The following is a 21,029-nucleotide window of genomic DNA, read 5'->3' as shown; positions in this document are numbered from 1 at the left end:
CTCTCTTGCTCCAGAGGAATTGGGTAAAGGAGACTGGGAGGCTGAGGTTCCTCATGCCACATCATCGGGGTAAAGATGCACTAAGGGAAGGAGGGGTGAAATCCAGGCAGGAATTAAAAGCATCTGGGGACAGCAGTAGGTGGTACCTGTCATTAAAGCACAGTGATGGCAGCGAAGATGCACATGAGCAGGGAGGGGAGGCTTGCCAGGCTGGGGATGAGGAGCTCTTAGGAGCGAGCAGAAGCACTAGGAGAGGTAAATAGACCACTGACTTCTGCTTTGTTTGGTATAACCTGTGTTGTAGGATTTTGGTTGTAATCTGGTACAGAAAGCAGGTGCTGGTTGCTTGCCTTGTGGGATGTGCTTCCTTAGACCAAGCAGGATTTACCCCCAGGTTTCTTAAGAGAGAAATTATCTGAGCATGAGTTGGTGAGTCACACGATATGCAACAGAGAAATTCCTGGGGTGCAGTGTCCAAGTCCCAGGGGTTCCATGAACAGCAACAGCTGTGCATGTGTGTGAGCCTTTGGATGTTCATTTAAAGCCCTAATGGGAAGGCACAAAGGGGGTCTTCAGGAAAGAATTATACAGGCATCATGGCATGCCCAGATCTTTGATGAATAATCAGGTAACTGTGCTCATGTCAAAGCTTCTATCTCCCCCAGCCTCAAGTCCTGCTTTTCTGGTCATTTTGCTGACCTGCTGTCGGGTCAGACAGGGAATTAGCTGTTACCTCCTTGCAGAACTGAGATCTTGGCCTTTTCCTCTGCTTTATGCACTACCTTGCACACTACTGGGCACTCTAGTAATTAAGACCTAATCATGGTATAAATCAAGGCAGTAAGTACTTGTCGACAGGTCATCAGGACTCATGTGCCTCGGGCAAAGCCCTGTTTATGGAGGTCAACACAGCCGAACAGCCCAAGTCCTTCAAGGAGGGAAAAGTGTTTTTCAACAGGTTGAAGACCTATTGAAACCCCTCCCTCCAATCCCCTTTCACAGGGGTGATGGAGCAACCCTGCCTGTTCCCCATTTCCCACCCATCCCATGGGCACCCCCCCTTCCACCCACAGAAATATTTGGGGATTTCTGTTGATTATGTTTTTTGGTAGTGGTAAAAAATAAACCAAAGTATTAAATAATAAGAACATGTTAATTGTCACAGATTCCAAATTAAGGCACTTGTGAGTTTTTTTCTCTCCAATTTAAAAGTGGATGGTTTCTAAATAGTTACTGAACTGCGTAAGTAAAGATGTCAAGTAAAACTTTCATTCAGAAAGAGAAAATATTGCGGGAAATACTAAGACAAACCAGTATTTCCATTATACTACTATTTAACCTCAATGGCGAATGGAAAATGCAGCTGATCTTGGGAGTAGGGTCAACCAGAGATTGTTTCCCTTATTCTAGTGCCAGAATACCCAATTGATACAGGAATGTTGTAGGATAATTAAATGGTCATTAATACAACCTAAATTAATTTCAGTTAATCACTGTGATTATTAGATAGGAATTGTGAATCAGCGGAGAACACGAAGGGAGTGCGAAAGAAACCGCAAACAAGGAAACGTAGTCTCTTTTTGATGAGAGTTGAAAGGCAAAAAGGAGTTGAAACAGTCTTTGAGTACATATAAAATTCCTGTGTCATAATAAAAATAAAATCAGAGTAACAAATGTGCAGCACTTTAATGTCAGGTTTGATCATCATTGGAACTGTTCACAAGGCGTGTGGACAAGCTAAGTTGTACGTCATTTTCTAAGTATGATATATAACCATTAGGATAATTTAGAAGACACATCACCAGAAACTTGGGCTGAAGAGGGAAGAAAGGGAACATCTTTGGAAGGGCCATGTGGGATTTGTCAAGTGAACGCTATTCCAATACTTTGCGACAAACAGGAAGAAGTGAGGTCTGTTACACATCTTTCACAGCCTATATATAAACCAGCCCCAAGAATATTTACCTGAACAGATATATACAGGGTTTTCTTTTAAATATTCTTAAAAAAGTAATATTTGCTTGATCTATGACACAATGAACGTCTCTACAGGGAAACTTACCATAGGCATAATAAAATAGTCAAGAAGTCATAAAAGATAACACGAGAGCAGTGTCTGGCCTTGGTAAAACACATTTAGGATGACAGCAATGTATGGATACAGCTCTGTTCAAGAAAGGAGTTGTGCATATTTCAAGGTACTTACAAAGCTGGTCTTCTCCTTTCCTTGACATGGGTATGTTTCCTAACCTGGATGAGTAGAAAATCATGGACACCATGCATTGCTAAAGGCTATGCCCATCTGTTTTATATGCCTGTGTTGCAATGATGAACTAGTCTCTTCTAACCCCTATGGCTCATAAGTGAAAAGAGATGGAGGTTTCAGCCTATGGGTGTTGAAGGGCAATCTCAAGGACTCCATGTTTCATGAATTCATAGGATTCAGCTCCCCTTTTTCGTCTGTCTGAACAGATTTTTACATAATCTCTATAGAACTGAAACTGTTTCAGTTACTTCAGGTCTCCAGCCGTGCTAAAATGCTACTCTTCCATAAAGTTTAACATTTAAAACAGAGATTGCCAGTGTTAGTCTGCACCCTTCTCATTTACAATCCCTCTGTGTGCACTGTGAAATGGGTGACTTTAAGCATCTGTGGAGGAAAGTAATTGATGTGCCACTACGTATCACGGGATGCGTTCAGTAGCTGCTTTCACAGGAACTCTGGTCAACGGGATCATTCACAAAACAAGCCGGGTCTTTCCAAAGGCTGATGGGTGGCTCCCATGGAACAGACATTTACCTTCAGAGAGAGGTTTCACCCACCTCAAGACCACATCTTCAAAGCGGTACACGGGTTACAACTGCTCTGATGCATCCGCTCATGGTGGTAGTGGTGCTCATCGTTTGCACCGCCTTGCAAGCCAAGGCTGCTCCTGCCCTGATTACTTCACGGTGATGGATAGAGAAAGTTACCAAAATGCACTAGAAAACTTTTCCCATCTTCCAAATCTGCAAAAGGATCCATGTTTTTATGGGAACCCAACTGAAATTTCTCAGTGCCAGCTGTTGCTCTCAAGGGTAATTCAGCTGGCTTTACATGAAGCTCTTTGCTCATAACTAACAGATAATTGACTATAAACAAGTGCAGTATAAACGGGAAGGAGAAAAAAAAAATCACACATTAAAATTGTTTCCCAGGATGTCAGAAAAGAAGGAGGCAAATTAAGGCTATGACGAGAAAATGAGTGAGTTTCCTATTAAAAATACACTGTCGTTGTAAGCTACTGTTTTATGAAGAACCGAGCGACTTCAGTGCTACTAAACATTTAATGAGAGAAACCAACAATTCCTAGGAGTGTTGCTGCCTCCTGTGGGAATAACCATAACCAATCCCCTGCCCCCAAAGAGCAGATTCTGCATATTGTGCCAAGCTGACCACACTCACAAGCTGCTGAAAGACTAATGGCTCCTTCGCCACAGTACCTTTTACAAACTGACACTCCCTCAGTGTTTCTGGGCTCACTCTAATGGCCTGGATACTTCATGCCAAATTTCTCATATACAATCACACAGATATGCATTAGAAGAGGGGGGGGACGGACTCGTAACATCGCCTTCAGCAGTACTGAGAGCAAAATCAAGCGCAGAAGAAAGCGAGCTGACAGTTGCTATTTCTGTTATGCCTCCTTCTGAAATCACATCTGTGAATCCTCCCAAAGCTGTCCTGCAGAGAAAACTGATCAGTTCTCATTAAATCACTCTCCTAGGTTTCTGTGGGTTGAAAACTGCACTCTGATGCTTAGTTTCCCTCATCATCCAAAGGTGAATTTTAACCGCAGTCCTTGCTTCTGTAGTCTCTCTGTGTTGGGGTAGGGAATGGGAAGGTATACGGGAAAGAAAACAGATGGCTTGAGCATAACATAAAAGCTCCTCAGTATGGAAACTCAAAATGGGATTTGTTCTACAGAATCATTAGGTTTCGTGGCTTATACGGTATCTCAGTGGAGATATTATTCGCTTCTCAGCGTTTTTCTCATAACCACAAATCATACCCCCAAATAAAAGACATCCCTTCAAAACCACTTCCTATTAGCAGAGCATACCTTATATTATAAAACTTGCAAGTAGACCAGTGTTGTACCATGAAGCCTATACAGGGTTTTTTTGTTTTTTTCTTATTTTTTTCCCCCCAGTGTAAAAATATACAATGCTACTGCTCAGTTGTTGCAGTGTAAAGGTCCAACCGGTACTTGCCTGCTGAAGGCTCTACTGCTATTGCCCTTCATACCTCCCCAACCCAGACCACTGTGTTACCCCTCCTTATACCTGAAACCTCACAGCGTAACGTATTTTGCCTCCCATTTATAACAAACAATGACTCTTTAGCTGGTGTAATGAGATACTGTCCAAATAATCCACTGTCTTTCATAATTCTGTTGTAGCTGCTCCAGGGCCAGTCTTTGGATGTGATAGGGTCCTTCAAATTCTTCAGTACATTCATTTTCCCCGTTGACAGCTCTACAAAAAGCACATCTGTTTGCAAATGTGAAGTAGCATATATATAGTACTGGTTGCCTTCAGTAAACGAGGGTTGAAATGTCAGATCAGATATGTGTATGTCTGTTTGTAAGTCATAAATCAATGTGATTTCCCCGCGGACAGTTAGAGCCTGGACTCTGATCCTGCCACTGTCTTCATCCGCACTGACCAAATAGCGTCCATCCGGTGAGATGTATGGCGTGCCCGAGACGTCGCTGTTGGGGCCGATGACAGCATCAGTGACACTGTCAATGATGAGCTGTGGTGACGCAGCCATCGACCTATTCTTCCTACACTGGACAAAGAAGTAACCACCCAGGTGGGTATAAGCCATGGCCTGTGGTATGCAGCTATGGTTTCTGAAGCTGATAGTCTTGATGTGGGTCACAGTTTCCAGGTCAATTTTGTGAACTGCTGACTTCGATTTGTTAAAGATGAAACCAAACCTGAAACAGAAAACATGACACTGAAGTCATCTCTGGAGACACGGTGAGGTGCTTGAGAAAAGACAAAAGTCAGCAGAACCGGGAAACTCTATGCTGCTGGTTTTGGAAGCGTGTGCAATAATAGCGACTCTTTTCTGTAATAAATCTCTTGGTTTAGTGCCTCTAAAACATGCTAAAAGGAGGTATATACATTGCAGTTAAAATTAGCAACCTGATCCTGGAAGCCTGAATATCTGCTTGGGTATTTGCATAACATCTTCAAGAGCTGAGATCTTATTGGGAAGATCAATCCATAAACAGGAATAATAATCAAGGCCTGTGTGCTCTGTAGGCTACTGTTGACCAGCTTTGTGTGTAATCTGTTTCAGATCTAGAAAGATGTAATTCAATATAGACTCAAGACTTCAATCCCAAAGCAGGAACCTGTTCTAAATAAAGCATATCACAGCCAAGTTGGGGCCAGAGAACAACTCTGAGCTCTAAGTATAACCGCTGAGAGAAGACCATGTCCAACCTCGTCTCTTAAATTACAGGACCAGCGAGTAGCTGTGATGTGTTTGCTCCCCATGGTGCCTGGGACCCAGTGACAAGGCTGAGGTGTAGGGCAGACTATGTGAAACGCCATCCTGCCAGCACAAGAAGAATGTAAAACACTTCTCAAGGAACATAACCAGGGTGCACTGAAGAAAAAGGCTCATTGTTTGCTGTCTCAAGAGAGGGCAGACAACAGTGGACACGGAATAAATGTTCTGTAAAAGATACATGCTGCAGCACAGCTGACCTTTGCTGAAGATAAGAAAAGGTCAAGAATAGCCAAGAAAGGTTTCTGCTTAATTTGAGAGGGAGCCCACAGAAACAGCCTGTTTGTGTTCACTTGGATTCACAGGTCGCTGATACTGACTTACCCAAACTAATTTTACATCCAGGATCTTTTCATCCGTTCAATGCAGACAGAAGGAAATGAAGGGAGTGCTCAGTTTTGTATCCCTTCCCCTAAAGATGCAGTTTTGCTTTGTGAAATATGCACAGCAATGTCCTTGTGTGCAGATAATACATATTTTGCTTAAAACACTGCGTTTATTTCGTTATTCTTAATCCATCTGTCAAGGAGACACTGCAATGATTTCACTTCTAAAGAACGAGCCACTCCAGTGTATGATCCCATGAAAACCACTGGGCTGAGCCTTTCATTTTCCCATTATATTCACATCCATTAGAGAGACTTCAGGAAATATCTGCAGTGGAGACTCGCAGTGCACTGTGTGTGGGGAAATTGGATATGACACTTGTATTTCTCCTGGATGAATGCATCTTAAGTACACTTTAAAAAATGCTTTCCCTTAACAGCATTTTTCCCCCCCCTCAAGACTTCCTTAATACTTGGCCAAACGCCTGAAGTTAAAAAATGGTTCTTACCATAAACTTGAAAGAAGTGGGTCAGAATGTGTTTTACGAGCACACGGCTGCAGAAGAGGTGCAGCGCTTGCCCGCCAGCTGTGACCTGAAAACCTTGCACTTGGACAGGTTTTAATAGACAACAACCTACCCTGGGAACTAATAAAACCAGATACATTCCTAGATATCCATCTGGAACAACAGGCAGCTGCGATACATATGCAGCAATATTTGCATACAAACATTTCCTGGCTTGCAGAAGAGATTGTTTTAATAGTCACCTTCCTGGGAAATGCTGGGATTGCCACTGATTGTTTCCGAGTGGAGAATTTAGAACATAATCTCAGTTAAGTCTCATTAGACTGGGAGCAATTGTTTCTCAGTGCTGAGGGTAAGAGAATGGACAAAGATCTGGCCTTGAACAAACGCAATAGGAAACTAGGCTGAGCATTCTCTGCTTTGTACATGGAAAACTACAAACAACTACACGTAGTATTTCTCATAGAAGATCATCTGTATACAGACGATGAATCACACCGAAGCAAAAAGACAATGAAACAGAGTAAATAGTGTAATTATTCCACCTTCCTGTCTTTGAACCCAGACCATACTTTCTCATCTCAGGCTTTAGCATTCTGGAGAGTCATCTACCTTCTGGCACTACTATTAGTCATAAGGATATTTTGAAAACAAAGTGGAAAAATGAGGTAGGGAGAAATTGAGAGTGACAGCCATGAAGTATGTCTCATTAGTTTGTGTTTCAGGAAGCAAAGTTATTTATTTTGGATCAGATTCAACACACAATCATTCAAGTGTGACCCCTCTGTCCTCAGTGTTCACTGCAGGGAACCTAAGATGAATGCAAGGAGTTACATTATCAGTTTTTGTGTGTTTAGCTTAGTTAAACTACACTGGGGACAGAAGATGGTTAGAGTTGTTATGTTAAGTAATGGTAAGTACAGTATAAATTGCTTTGCAGTTATCATCAGTTTTGATAATGTTAATGGGAGGCTTCTTGTGCCTGCTGGGAAGCAGCCGGGATTAGCCCAAGTTATTAGTATGTTAGTTACACGATCTCATTAACCACTACACCACATCAACATTCAAAACTGATGGTTCATAGAGGTGGGCTTTTTAATATGCAGTGCATATTATTTTTCTCCTCAAACCATACACCTCACACAGAGATTCAGTATTTGAACAAGTTGGAAATACATGGAAGAACCATGCTTTATGCTTCAGGCAGAATAAACCATTTGAGGCAACAAATCTTTGACACAGGTTTATCATGCCCAGATCCATAAAGCAGTTTTGAGGCAGGAAAGACAACTTCTTTTGGCCATCAGATTCCCAGCACAACCAAGCAGGGCAGCGTGTGGTACTTTGCATGGCTGACCAAGCTGAGGTGTGAATGCCTGTGCACGTGCTAAGGAAGCGCAGGTTTGTTTCTCGCTGTTTCATTGATTCACTGAATAACTATTAGTAATTTGCTCAATCAATAAGTGTAGTTAGCTTGATCATGAATTCATTCATTCACGTTTGTAAAGTGCTGTAAGGTTCCTAGAAGGATGCCCACTAGAAGAGAGCACCATGGTCACTGTTGCCGTTCATTCAGATATTCTTACCTAACGTGATTAATAATAAGATTTGTAGGTGGTATAAAAAAATCATCCACTCCTTCAAACGGTGTGCGGATAACATGCTGCTCCTCCCCTGCGCTTGCCTCTGGTATTACCTACAACAAACACACACAAGGTTGAGGACAGGAAAAGCAGTGAGTAAGGTAGAAAGGTAAATACAGATTCCATAGTCACACATGGCACCGAGCGGCTTTTCCCAGGGATGTAGTAGACTCAAATTGATTAATGACTTCAAAAGACTCCTTGGTGTGGCTGTCTTGAAGAAGGTGCGCTACTAAATAGTATTTGAGGCTTGACATTTGTAAGGTAAGCACACAACGTGACTTTCATAAGGTGTTTGTACCTCGAGAAAGAGCAGTCGTGCAGGAGCTGAAGTAGTATGGCAACACTAAGACCGTAATTTATTCCTCACTGTCTAAAATAAACACTTATTTCATGGTCAAATTTATTAATCTCACTTATATGTGCAGATACCATTTACCAGCTTGAAGGATCAAAGACCAACTCACAGCAGATAATTATCACTTTGAAGGAGAACTGTTCATCCCTATATTGTGCCATGTATAACTCAGGACGAGGTAGTGAAAAGCCCTTTGGCTGCCCCTCTCCATGCTGTCCAGCACCCACCTCCACCACCCCGGAAAAAGAGAGGTGGAAGTTCTCGGTAGCTAAAATGTCAAATACTCAAATTGCTTGCCCGGTTCAAGATGACATTAGTCCTTTCATTAGGAACTTCTGCTTCTCTAATGTGCAACAGGGGTTGCTTTCAATTTATAGCTCCATAATTCATTAAGGAAGTGTTAAATCCCTACAAAGTGTAGTTCAGACAGCTGTTCTGGTCATGCCATTTAGATTTCTTCCAATTAGACTGCTCAAGAAAGATGCCCTCTCTTGCACAGGGCTTTCACAAGGCCAGACATTTGCTTCCCACAAGCCAGTAACGGCTAAACAACAGCATCCCATTAGTCGGCTGCATGGGCTGTTTGATAAATCCCTGACTTCCAAAGAACGAGTGGGAATTTAGATCAACCGCAGCAGAAGCATCTTTGTTAAAAGAAGATGTTTTATTGCATGTCTGCATCGAAACCACTGCAGATTAAGAATGAACTTCGCCAGATGAGTCACTGCCCACCTTTTGGGAAAGAAGGTTGGAAAAAAGGAGAGATCTGCTGCTGCTGCTGTTAATCTCACTGCCTACATAAGCAACTGCACTTCATAAACATAACAGAAAGGACTACCTTAGAGCTGGAGCCTTTAACAAGTTTCCAACTGTGCAGGTGGCCTGTTCTTCTTAATAATCACATGCTTGCACCATGTCTCCTTTAATTACAGAAACCCCTCACAGCTGGATGGAGGAAATTAAGTCAGAGAGGGTAAAGAGAGCCAATTTGATCTCCTTATACCCTGTACAGGAAACTGCTCATCCCCAGGTGAGCCAAGCTGGAGCACTGCCTCAGAAACCTTCATTTATCTGTCCCTGTTCTGGTTTTGGTGTCTTTCCCTGAAAATGCCCACGTTTTGCTGCTAGTCTATTCTTTGCTAGGAAAAGCCAGAAGGCTGCAGCCATTATCACAGACGAAGCATGTGGCTGGTGGGGATGGTTTGTCCCACCTTCATGGGGCAGCATCCCCACGAAGAACACAGACTCCAGATTTATAGGTTTTTAGGTCAGAAAGCACAGCCAACCTTCTCTGCTGATGGGGAATGTTTGAATGCAGACTTACAAGCGAATGCTTCTGGTAGAAGGAGTATCCACATGACACCTATGTTGCCAGGAATCAAGTGCCAGAAAATAACTGCTAGAGCAGGGTGTGCCTAGCTGGATCACATCAGCTCTGGAGTCAACTCTGTCATATGACATATAGCAGCAGCAAAATGCCCAGTTAGATGCCAACACTTCGTGTTTCTGTACCATCAACAGAAGAATGGATCCCCCAGGGCAATCCAGATATAGAAGTTCATTCAGTTGTCCAAACCTATGTGCATTACTGTGCCCCAATATCACTGTGTGTCTGACGGTGCTGAGCATGGAGGAGCTCCGGGGACCCCAATGGCATCCTCCTTGGGCCCTGGAGCATGGCAAGCTTAAACTGCTCGCAGTCAGCTGCCAGCCCTTGCTGTACAACTTACAGCACTTGGCTCTGTCATCAGCCTTAAAACAGAACAGACCTTGGCAACAAAGCAGTCCTGCTGCCAGCCTACGGCACAGGCATTGCTGAAAAACAAATTAAACAGCAGGAAAAATATGGGAGGATGGACGGAGGAGGGAGGAATAAAACACACTAGGTATGCAAATGAAAGAGCAGCTTTATAGCCAGGCCATTAAAAGCTGTTAATTACCTGCAACCAACCAGGCACCAGCTTGCTACCAATGATGCCAAGCCAAGGAAGGGCAAAGGCTCAGGTGCATAAGGACTTACCTGCAGCGTTGGTGAGGATTTCCGCATGTCACCCCAGCTAAGCACCCACACTTGGTCGTGGGACTTGTCATAATGTAATTTGGTTGGTAATGGGTCAACATCCAAGGACTTAAAAAAACAGAGACAGGTATTTACAGTGACCCAAATGCACAACACAAATGTTATACGGGTTTACTGCAGACATTCCCATGCATCACTGTTACACCCATTGTGCAGCTTCACCTTCAGATCAATTGAGAAATCAGCAGCAGAACCAGCAGTAGAAAAATCTAGCTGCTCGGTGCTGTTTCCTAGCTAGGCATCATTCCATCTTATGCTCTTACTTATAGCCAGTAGACCAGGGACCAATTTCTGCTTGAGTTATACCCACACCAGTTCATTCTTCCCACCCTGCTTATGACTGAGGTCAGGCAGCGGCTCAATGAGCGTGAGCCAGAAATTCATCCTAGTGCTATATTACCACACTAGCTGCAAGCCTGGCTGCAGATGGACCCCTGGGACTATGATATCCAACCCATAAAGGAGTTTCTTTCCTGCTAGCAAGTTTACAGAATAGAAATGACACAGTGTGACCCCATGGGTGAAAGCAACACAGGCCCAAGCGGTGTCAGCAGCTCCACTGAGCAAAGATCAACTTTTCTTGTCCCATACCAAGTCTTTTGCCACCAGTGAATGAAGACTTCCCCTTATAAGTACCTGTATGGCTTTCTGAGTCTGGATATCAATTATCACTACTCTACTGAGCTTAGGCTGCGTCGCATAAATGTACTTGTCTCTGACATTGACCGCTGAAGCCCAGAGGCAGGACTGAGTGCCTTCACCTTCCACTTTAGGACAGATCTCTTCCTGAGGGGGGAAAAAGAAGAGGAGAAAAGGTTTAATTTCTACAAGTTCAGGGTCTGGAGTAACAAGAAGCTTAGCTTGAAAACCAGAAGAAAAAAAAATCCCTGGGGATTCCATTAGGATGATATTTTCCCCCTTCTTTTCCCTTAAAAACAGGAAATAATTAGTTTATCACATACCACACTGCAGCCTGGCTCTACCCAGTAACATTAAATAGCTGGACCTCCTGCAAACTCACCCTGAATTTAAATAACCGCAGTGTCTATGTGGATCTATCTTTGAAGTACAGCGTGGCTCATGGAGACTTGGAATGCTGTCAGGATTTATTAGCAATAGAAATATCACTCCGTGCTTTGAAAAAAACAGTGATTTACATTAACTGAATCACAGCTTCATATTTTTCATCAAGTCGTCATTTTCAGCCCAGGGCAGTGTGCTCTGAGATGCTGGTGCTCAGGGAAACAGTGGCAAAACAAGCAGAGTTCTGCCGTCTATTGCTCCACCACAGACACTTCCCCTGTTCAAAAGGAACCAAATCTTGCTGCTTCGGACCAAATCCTGTTCACAGCTGCCTGATGCCATTATTTTGACTCTGATACTCACTGAGTCCTGAACAAAACTGGTATTAGCTTTAGCAGGAGCTCACTGGTACCCTGAGTTGGAAGAGTCACACATAATCTCACCAACAAACTGCGTGTTGGCTACTCTTTGTTGCTCTCCCTTCTGTTGAGCTGCTTTATGGGAAAGAGCTTTTGTGTGGGAGCGGGCTGTGGTGTAGGAACAAGGGTAAAACAAAATGAACACATCTACACTTCAGTGAGCAAAAGTGCTGGGTTTAAAACCTGTCAATACAACAGCTGGGTCACTTTGAATAACGGCACAACCTCCCTAAAGGGGAGGCAGTTAGAGCAGCACAGCCTGTTCAGGGAAAGGGGAAAACAATGCCAACACCACATCTGTATCAGAGTGATGGTTATGGATGAGGATTTCACCCCTAAGCAGCACAGCTCTGTTGGTTTACCTTGGTGGAGACTGGTTGAAGATACAAGACTCAACAGCTTGGCTGCATCTTCCTTTCCTGCGCCACTGCAGGTGAAAAGATGCTACAAAAGCCCAGCCCTGAGCTTCCAGCAGCCACACACAGAGCCAAGCACCCAACAGCCTCCAAACTGCCCTCCTCATCCTCGGCTCTGCACTGGGGCTTAGGCTCTCACAACACGCCATCCACCCAGAGCAAGGGGAGCAGGGAAATGGCACCACTTTCTGCTACAGTGCTCAGCTGCTCTATCTGCTTTTGTGCCCTCTAACAGCAAATGAAGAAACCTCCTGAGGCTGCAGGCTGGTGTCAGTGTCTATGTAACAAACACTCAAGACACTAAAAGGGAAAAAGGAGGGAAGAGAAAAGGCCAGTCCTCCCTATATCAAGGGAAAGGGCCCTATGATACCGGTAGGAAACCCTTAGATGTCTCTCTGAAAGGCAGCCAAGTAATGACATTAAAAATCCCTTTCCTGCCCACCACTGTGCTGGCATTATTTCCTTAAGTGCCCTTTCTCCTTTGTTCTCTTCAGGCTGTTTCTCCAGAACCACCTCTTCGATATTTACAGCTCTTGGGGAAAAAAGAAACACAAGATTTCTGTCTCTGTGTAGCAACAGCTCAAGCGCGGCTCCATGATACTAACCCAGTCCTGGGGTAAGCATCAGTCTGGATTTCTGCTAAGGTACATGAAAATCCAGTGGGGAAACCCCCAACAGTATCAACCACAACTTTATGGGTATCTATAAAGTACTGAATGCAGACTCAGGAGAAGATCCTGATCCATGGCACCAGAGCCCAGCCCAGCCTTTGGGGCTCATGATAGTGACTGTCCCCTTTCATCCCTCACAAAACAAACAGCAAGGCCGAGTTCTTTTCTTCAGGAGGTAGCCACATTCTCAGCTTCTCCTTTTAGAAACGCCCACTAAATAAAGGAGTGACTGAAAAAGCGTTTCTGGATGTATTTCTGCCCCTGTGTTTTATAAGAATTCACAGATCCATGAGCGTACACATGGTGTATGTTACCACACAGGGGTACATAACAGAGGTCACTAAGAACACTGCCCGCCCAGCACCCCAGGCACATGTTATCCCCCTTGTCATGTTGAGCTCCACCGTGCACAAGGCTGTGCTTGACACTCACTGACACCTGAACACGTTCTCCTTGTGATTTCCTACAGCAGGGGTGGGTGAACCCGGTGCTGGCAGGAAATGCTGGGCAGCAAACAAGGATGACACAGGTCTGCAGCTCAGCGGCGGTAGATGCAGAGGGCCAGCACGACACAAACATCTTCTGCGCATCCTGACCCACCTCCCTGCTGCGGTTTAATCTGGGAAACTACTTCTAAAGAGCAGAAAGTGGCCAACTCCTTTGCCTATCAGTAAAAGGGGACGGTGAGTGATGCGTGCATCTTGCTGCTGCTGACTTTGGTACTTTCTCTAACAGCCCAGTTACCACTTTTGGGCATGGATACGCAAACAGGCCAAGTGAAAGCCTTTGCCTACATTTTGACATGGTAACCAGGCAAATTCTCTGCAGTGTGTCAGTAATCCTCCATGTCAGTCTTATAACTTATGTGGTTCCCTTAATTTTCAAGAGGAGGAGATGATGCACCTCAGGGATGCCACACGAAGCCCACCAAGCTCTAACATCACTGTGTCCTTCAGCAACAACAACCTTTGAAGAGATTAAGAGCTGGCAGCTGCAGCTGCTGGGTTTAGGACTTACATAACTTGTGAAAATCCTCTCTTCGGGCCTGATGTGTCTCCGGATTTCACATTCGTTTGGCTGAAGGACTGTGATCCCATCATCAGAAAAGACATAGAACATATTCCCAACACTCAGGCCTTGAAGGGGGATAAAGGAAAAGAAGCGGGAATGTTTTTGGTATGTATCCATAGCTGTTAGGACTTATTTAAGAAGCCTCCCTCCTCCCCCAACAAGCAGAATCTGCCTCACATAAAGGTTGGTTGGTTGGATGCAGTCAGTGCATTCACAAAATCAAACTTCATGTCACAACAAGGGCTTCAAGAAGTGAAGAGGTACAGACACGTTCAAAAATGCCTTGCCTTGGTGGCGGTGCTTGTACACAAATAACTCTGTCCAGGTCTTGTGCGTATATACCAAAGCCAGATTTGATAACAAGAAGCCCCTGCATTGCATCGGTCACTCCCTCAGGTTATGACTATGGTTTTTCTATGATTTCACTAAAACCAGCTTGCTAATAATTTGAGAACTGCAGGAGAAGCTTCAGCTAAAACTAACCTGAAGGTTATCCTGTTACAGGTAACTTGACTGTGATGTAAAATGGAAGTGCTCTGTATCCAAAAAGATCTCTATTTCCCCGTGTTCTGGAGCTACCTGCATGAGCCTAACTACAGCCACCAAAACAAACACATTTTTGAAGTCTTGCAAACTGTAATTCACAAATGTGGAGTAGTTCAGCATCGCAACAGCACTCATTTATCCAACTGGGGCATTCCAGGAGATTTGGAAAACTGGCTGCCTGTCATTGCTTTGCTGTGAGGAGGTTGTATTTCATCATTTCTGCCGTGCAGAAATGCCTTAAAACACCAATAATTTGGTTGTTCTCCAGCTACATGCAATTGCAGCAATGAGCACCTTTAAGAAATGGTCAGGATCTTTTCAAGCAGTCTAGTTAGAAAGATCCAGGAGTCATTTCATCTTTTCCACCACCACCACTAAGTGTTTGCCATGACCACTGTCACCCCTGTAACATTGATAGTGTACTTATCTGCTAATGATACAGTGATGTGAGAATTTGTAATTTCTAATTAATTACATTTTACCCATGGAGAAATAAGGTCCTGGTTCTACAGGCCTGAACAGCATTCAGCCTTACAATTCCCTTGGCTGCTCCAGTGATGGCAGCTCCAGACACTGCTCACATCTACAGTTTCCCCCACCTCTTAAGTGTTTGCAGGACCGAGGTCTCAATCATCACCAAACCTCCACTATAACAACATGTATAATTTGGACAAATGCATTTTGGGGAAATTTTAATCAATTCCATAGTATTTAGAAAGGCCAGAAGAAGTTTTATTCGGTGCTAAAACCCCCTCTTTTTGTGCCAAGTAAGGGGCTTCAGAGCACAAAGCCTCAGCACGTGGTGTTTGCTGTACTGACAATGTTCAAGCTGAGTCTCCCTAAACCATACCACAGAAATACCCCAGTTAGGGCATCAGGCGGGTACAGGAGCCACGATCCTTAAATGTGATGCCACAGTGAGGGATCATGCATGTAGGAAAAGAGGTACTGAACTTCCATCAAAACCAAGTTATCTTTATGGACTAAGGGCTCACTTCTCCCAGGTATGTTGTTAAAACATTTCATTCGGGCACTTTGGACCAAAATCTGCGCTCACAGCATGCACACAACTCCCACCTCCTTCAGTGGGACTTGAGTGAACATATCAGAGGGCAGAGTTTGACCCTGGCTGGAATGAGTGCACATATTGCCATGAGTAAAGGATTTTAATCCTAGAAAGTGGAAACAGGCAGGCAACGAATTATGACTGTTGTGAAGATGCTCGTTATTATTTTCATGCACGATAGTAGCGTGATTTCATCTGATGAGCCTGTAACAATGAGGGTGTGTTTCAGAACTAAGGCTACAATTAGTCACAGAAGTACTTTGATAATTATTTTACCCCATTACGTTTCGAGTTAGTGACTTGGTAAGTCCCACACTTTATTTTACAGTCAAATGAGTGCAAGTTTTAATACTGACTGGCTTAAAATATGATCCAAACAGCATCCAGTACTCTCTTTTAAAAAGAGCTTACCAAATGCTTTTTTTAGAGAGTAATCCTCACACTGATTTTTAGACAAGGCAGTTTTCTCATCAGCCAAACCACATGTTTTATTGTGACTTATGAATTATTCGCCGAGTCCTGGTTGGGGTACATCTCTAAACAATCTCATGGACATCGGTAAAACAGACTGTGCTCTTGGTTCTACTGCTGCAGCTCCTGGGTCTGGGGAATTATTTCAGTGCAGAAGTGGGCAATGGGGAATTTCGCAGAGCTGTGTTATTTATAGTAGTGAGGCAGGTACCAGATTGGAAACTGGGGGAGTGATGAGAAACGTTTTTCTTTCCCTTTTTAATTGAAAACATTTCAGTTTGGATGACACAACTAGCTCCAAAACTAATGGCTTTATAAAAGGCAGCATACTTCATCTGTGTAGCAAAAACCATCACGTAACGAAACCCCCTTTAAGAACAGGGACGGTTTCCTAACCATAACAATTCTTATTTGAACCATTCTAGATGAAGTTGATTCTAACATCTTTATTTCAAGCACTTCAGGAGGACACCTGATGACAACCAGAGCTGAACACAGTCTCCAACTGAGTGTACTTTTGTATTTCCCTACTTGGAGATCAAAGGGCAAATTTGTCACTGTGGAGTAATTTCCTCTGATTTCAACTTTGAATAATTTGCCTCAATTTAACCTGAATGCTTGGAAGCATTTTAGAACTTATTAGTTACAAAAAGGCTTCCGGCTTTTAAAGTACATACATTCCTATACTGATGATTGCCTGCTGGCTCAGTATGCTCCCTTTACCCAGGTATAAAGCAAGCAACACTCGCTGCAGACATGAACACTGACATGAAATAAATCTCTGCCTCACATTTGGGCTACTTGTAGCTTTATCTGTGCAAAATTCAAGTCTGGTTTGTACATTGAGTAAATATTGCACGTGCTTCCAGTTCCATGTTTAACCGGCTGGTCATGCTATGTGCACTCATGTTTTGAGGTCTAACCTGTACGTGATCTGTGAAGGCTTTTGAGGACAGACTGATAGACTGAATTTTGTTAATCACTTGTGTTAATTTACTTGTTACTTTGACTTGCAGCAACAGCTTGTCTTACACAATATTCTGCCTAGGTATTTCCCCGATAGCTTTAGTTACTACAGACCTTGTGGGCACTAGGGTGTGATCATTTTAAGGGAGCTCAAGTCTACCAATCCATTTGTTAATACTGCTACTCACAGATAAGTTTTTATTTTAATGGAATTAAAAGAATACATTAAAATGTAAAGCCAAAAATACCATTCCTCTCTTTGAGCTTTTTCTGTGCCAAGATTTCACATGCTAAAGGACATTTGATGGATTCTTTGTCTACAATGAACGTGCTGATCAACTACTATAGAACAACACAGGGGAATAAACCTGCTCTAAAGATACTGAATTGCTTAGGAACATCAATAGTAAATCTGCTTTTACTGCTCACATCTTCCCTGTACATTGCTCATACTTGAATTTGCAATGTTGATAAGCAGCAAGTTCATATTGTTTAGCAGAATTATAGTAAAAATTTCTGCAACCAACTTCTTAGTTGGTTCTTTAAATATTACTACTACATCTGGTAGGGTTATCCAACTCCTTTATAAAGGAGCATAAGGGATGCAGTATATAAACAGCCATGTAGCATCCTGCAGATGAGGCTGGACTGATTAGATGCACTAGAGATTTCACTCCAAGCAGAAGGGAAATAGCAATTCTTAGTGCCTATAATGCCATTTACAGGAACATCAGCAGTGAAGAGATACACTTCAGTGCCGTGCACCAGCCACCTGTAGGTGGCATATTTGGGAATAAGTGCTGGAGAGCTATCTTAGGCTGTTGTGCCACATCTCATGACCTCCAGCCTGCTGCATCTACTGCAGGAATGTGTCTGCAGCAGGCAGTGGGACAGCAGGTATGCATGGGGTGTTTGCATACCTGGCCGAGGTTGCACCGGTCACTAAGGGCTGGCACTTCTCTTCTGCCCCTACAATCCTTTGGGCCAAGCCACAGCAATCCAGAAAGCTCCAAGCCAAAGGCATGAAGCCCAGCTGTCATTTTGGGGTACCTGGAGGCACTACATATGAAAGGGTCTTTGCACCTTCCAAAGGCACAGTGAGTGGGGAGCCCTTCTTGGAGGACCACCAGGAGGGAGAGGTGTTTGCAGGAGGCAAGGGGACACGGTCAAGAGCAGTTTGTAAGTGCACAGGGGTTCCCCACAAAGCTGGAAGGACACCAAGCTCCCAACTTCCTCATATGCAACTGGCGGATGAAAGAACTGGCTTATGCTTGGACTTCAACCCAAGAACCTTCCTCTGGTGAGGAACACACAGCCTCGAGGAGCCAGAGGCTGCGCTCCCCATCGAGGCACTTACAGAGGCGCTTGAGAGCTCCTTGGGCCTCTGCACAATGCACCTTACTGTGCGTTTTGGACATTATGATGCACAAAATCAAACACATTTTCATTTCAAGTGCCTCCATAGTATCTCTGAGTCAATTAGCTGGTTAGGAGGGTGTCTGATTTTCTAATTTGGCTTCCAAGACACACAGATGTTGACCTTGCGCAGGGCACACCGTACATCTGATCAAACTAGAGATCTTAATTGCCAATTAAAACAAGGAGAAGTGGGGCAACCTTTACTCTGCATTGATTTAAAGGACAGAAGGAAGCAAAACCTGTTGTGGGGTGGCTTTTTTTTGTCTGCCTAACAGTCAAGAACACAATTTTTGTTGCTTAGTAAACATCACTACACGCTACTGAGGAGGAAGAGCTTGAATTGCTTGCTTAGAACGCAGTCTATTGGATTTATGTCCTACTTGTTCAATTATGGTAATTCGGGAGCACTTCTGACACTCGTGCAATTGTTAATGCAGCTTGAGAATCTTCAGGCTACTCACACTTGGGGCACTTTATATAAAATTTCCATTTTTACATATTTTATGGTCATCTATTATTTCTTAGTGGGAAAGTATCAGAAGGCACGATTTATATTACGAGAGCGATAGCTCTTCTCAGAATAGTTTAGCTTTTAAATGTCTGGTCTCTACTTAATCTGGTAACTGTGAAAGCTGATAGAGTTAGCAGCAAGTCAGTGGAGAATGGCCCATCATGGAATTATTAAAGCAGACAAGCACATTATCACTACGACAAAAGAACTTTACTGCAGTACCTTCCTCTCGCCACAGTATGTTTGCAACTGCAGCATCAGAAAATTGGGGAAGCCAGAAAATAATCAGGAACAGAAAAAAAAACAAAACAATGTCAAAATTGTCATTGTAGCAAGAAACTGAATTAACACTCATGTTTACAGGAACTGTTTCATTTGTGAACCCTTTGTAACATTCATTCAAATAATACCAGGAAAGAGAGAGAGTTCTAAATACATTTGCTCCTTCCAGAGACAACTTTGAACCTTTGACATAGGCAAAATCCTACCTCAAATGAAGCCTGTACATAGATCTTACTAAAGAGAAGGCGTTACCTTCAAACGTAATGTACATGTATGTTTTCTGTACAGGTTCAATCAGGAAACATCACACCTTTCAGAAGCCTGAGACTGGCAGTTAAGGCAGCTACACACTGTGCTGCCTTTCTTTGTGGAATTTCATGCAACTACGTTCTGTTTTAGGATTCAAATACTTTTTGAAAGTACACCTGCATTTGAATTTCTGTTTTAGATAGATCCAATTATTTCTCGCCATACTGCAATTTCCCTTGCTCAAGTATTCAAGGGAAAACGAGCAATATTAACAAGAGTACATAAATCTATTTAATGAGGAATAGAATATATTTTCCAAAGACTCGCCATGAGAGCACATATTTATGGCTAACTTCGTTTTCAATTCTTGCTCTACATTAACAGCCAGAAAAGTAGCAAAAATCCCATTTGCACCTAACCTTTTAGTATCCCCATAAACCCAAGCAATCTCCCAAGTAGTTAAGAGAGCAGAATTAGAAAGAAACAGGCCACTGGGAGCTTTTCCACTGAGGCAACTGATCACCTCCTCCATTAATTGTGTTGCGGGGACAGTGCGGTCAAGATAACATTGCCACACTCCTACGGGACACACGCAGCTCAGAGCGGCTGGGGGAATATTTGTCTTGGAAGTGGAATATAATTTCACACCGAGGGAAGCCTGTTTTGTTGGTTAGTGACGTAAATGCAGGGAAAATCAATAATTCAAACAGAACATTTCCCAAGCATCTAAATATCTGAGAACTTCACCTCGTAATTGGCTTTAACAGCAGAAATCAAAGAAGTTCATTTTCTGAAACCACATATAATTTGACATAATACTAGGTTTGGGATTCTCTGATATCTAAAACTAGTGCAAATCTGTTACTTTATTAAAGACGTTACCTGTACCATATCCATACATTTTTGGCACATAAAAGGCACCATAAACCCGGGTGAGGAGATTTTACCTTCCCTGTGGATTGCTTCCCAAACCGGTATACAATCATCTCATCAAAGCACAGACAAACCTGCCACTACCTTACGAGTCCAACACACCGCATGCAGTAGACTGAAGCATTACATTGCATGTATACCATTACATTTAACTACTCTTTAAAGAAATAAATCCATGGAAAGTGAAGCTTACGGGTCTTTCTTGCCGAATCCTCTATGAAAAGTGATGATATGTCCTCGTCCACTCCCACCTCGTTTTTAGCAATGCAGGTGTAGGCACCAGTGTCTTCATATCGCACGCTACTGATATGAAGTTCACTCCCGTTTGCTGTAAGAAAGACACCCATAAACCCTGTTCCTCACTGCTGCTAATTGCTTTTCCTGCTCTTAATTGCCTTCCATCGCCTGGCAACAACAGGGTGGCTTCACCACATGTTTCCCTGTACATAACTAGAGGTATTTTGGGGATTCTCATCACAGTTGATG

At 43.3% G+C, this 21,029-nt stretch overlaps 1 protein-coding gene across 6 annotated transcripts in view; it reads right to left on the bottom strand.

Moving 5' to 3' along the window:
- Nucleotides 1-4,154: 4,154 nt before the first annotated feature.
- FSTL4 (follistatin like 4) overlaps nt 4,155-21,029 on the bottom strand; it is a 201,878-nt gene continuing 185,003 nt past the window's right edge. For 5 of the 6 annotated variants that reach the window (XM_061457080.1, XM_061457079.1, XM_061457081.1 and 2 more), the window contains 7 exons: nt 20,737-20,871; nt 19,302-19,328; nt 14,047-14,165; nt 11,137-11,286; nt 10,441-10,548; nt 8,006-8,115; nt 4,155-4,985 (listed from right to left, as the gene is read on the bottom strand). In XM_061457080.1, the coding sequence (XP_061313064.1) occupies nt 4,283-4,985; nt 8,006-8,115; nt 10,441-10,548; nt 11,137-11,286; nt 14,047-14,165; nt 19,302-19,328; nt 20,737-20,871 (1,352 nt within the window). In that variant the 3' untranslated portion in view covers nt 4,155-4,282. The remainder of the gene's footprint in view (nt 4,986-8,005; nt 8,116-10,440; nt 10,549-11,136; nt 11,287-14,046; nt 14,166-19,301; nt 19,329-20,736; nt 20,872-21,029) is intronic. The other variant, XM_061457082.1, reaches the window with a different exon arrangement.

This window comes from Pezoporus flaviventris, unplaced genomic scaffold (genome assembly GCF_033815535.1).
Source record: "Pezoporus flaviventris isolate CSIRO_AGI_PZ_B2104156 unplaced genomic scaffold, CSIRO_AGI_Pfla_v1 ptg000023l, whole genome shotgun sequence".
Lineage (NCBI taxonomy): Eukaryota > Metazoa > Chordata > Aves > Psittaciformes > Psittacidae > Pezoporus > Pezoporus flaviventris.
Note: the sequence above shows the minus strand (reverse complement) of the source record. Positions and strands in the feature narration are given on the sequence as shown.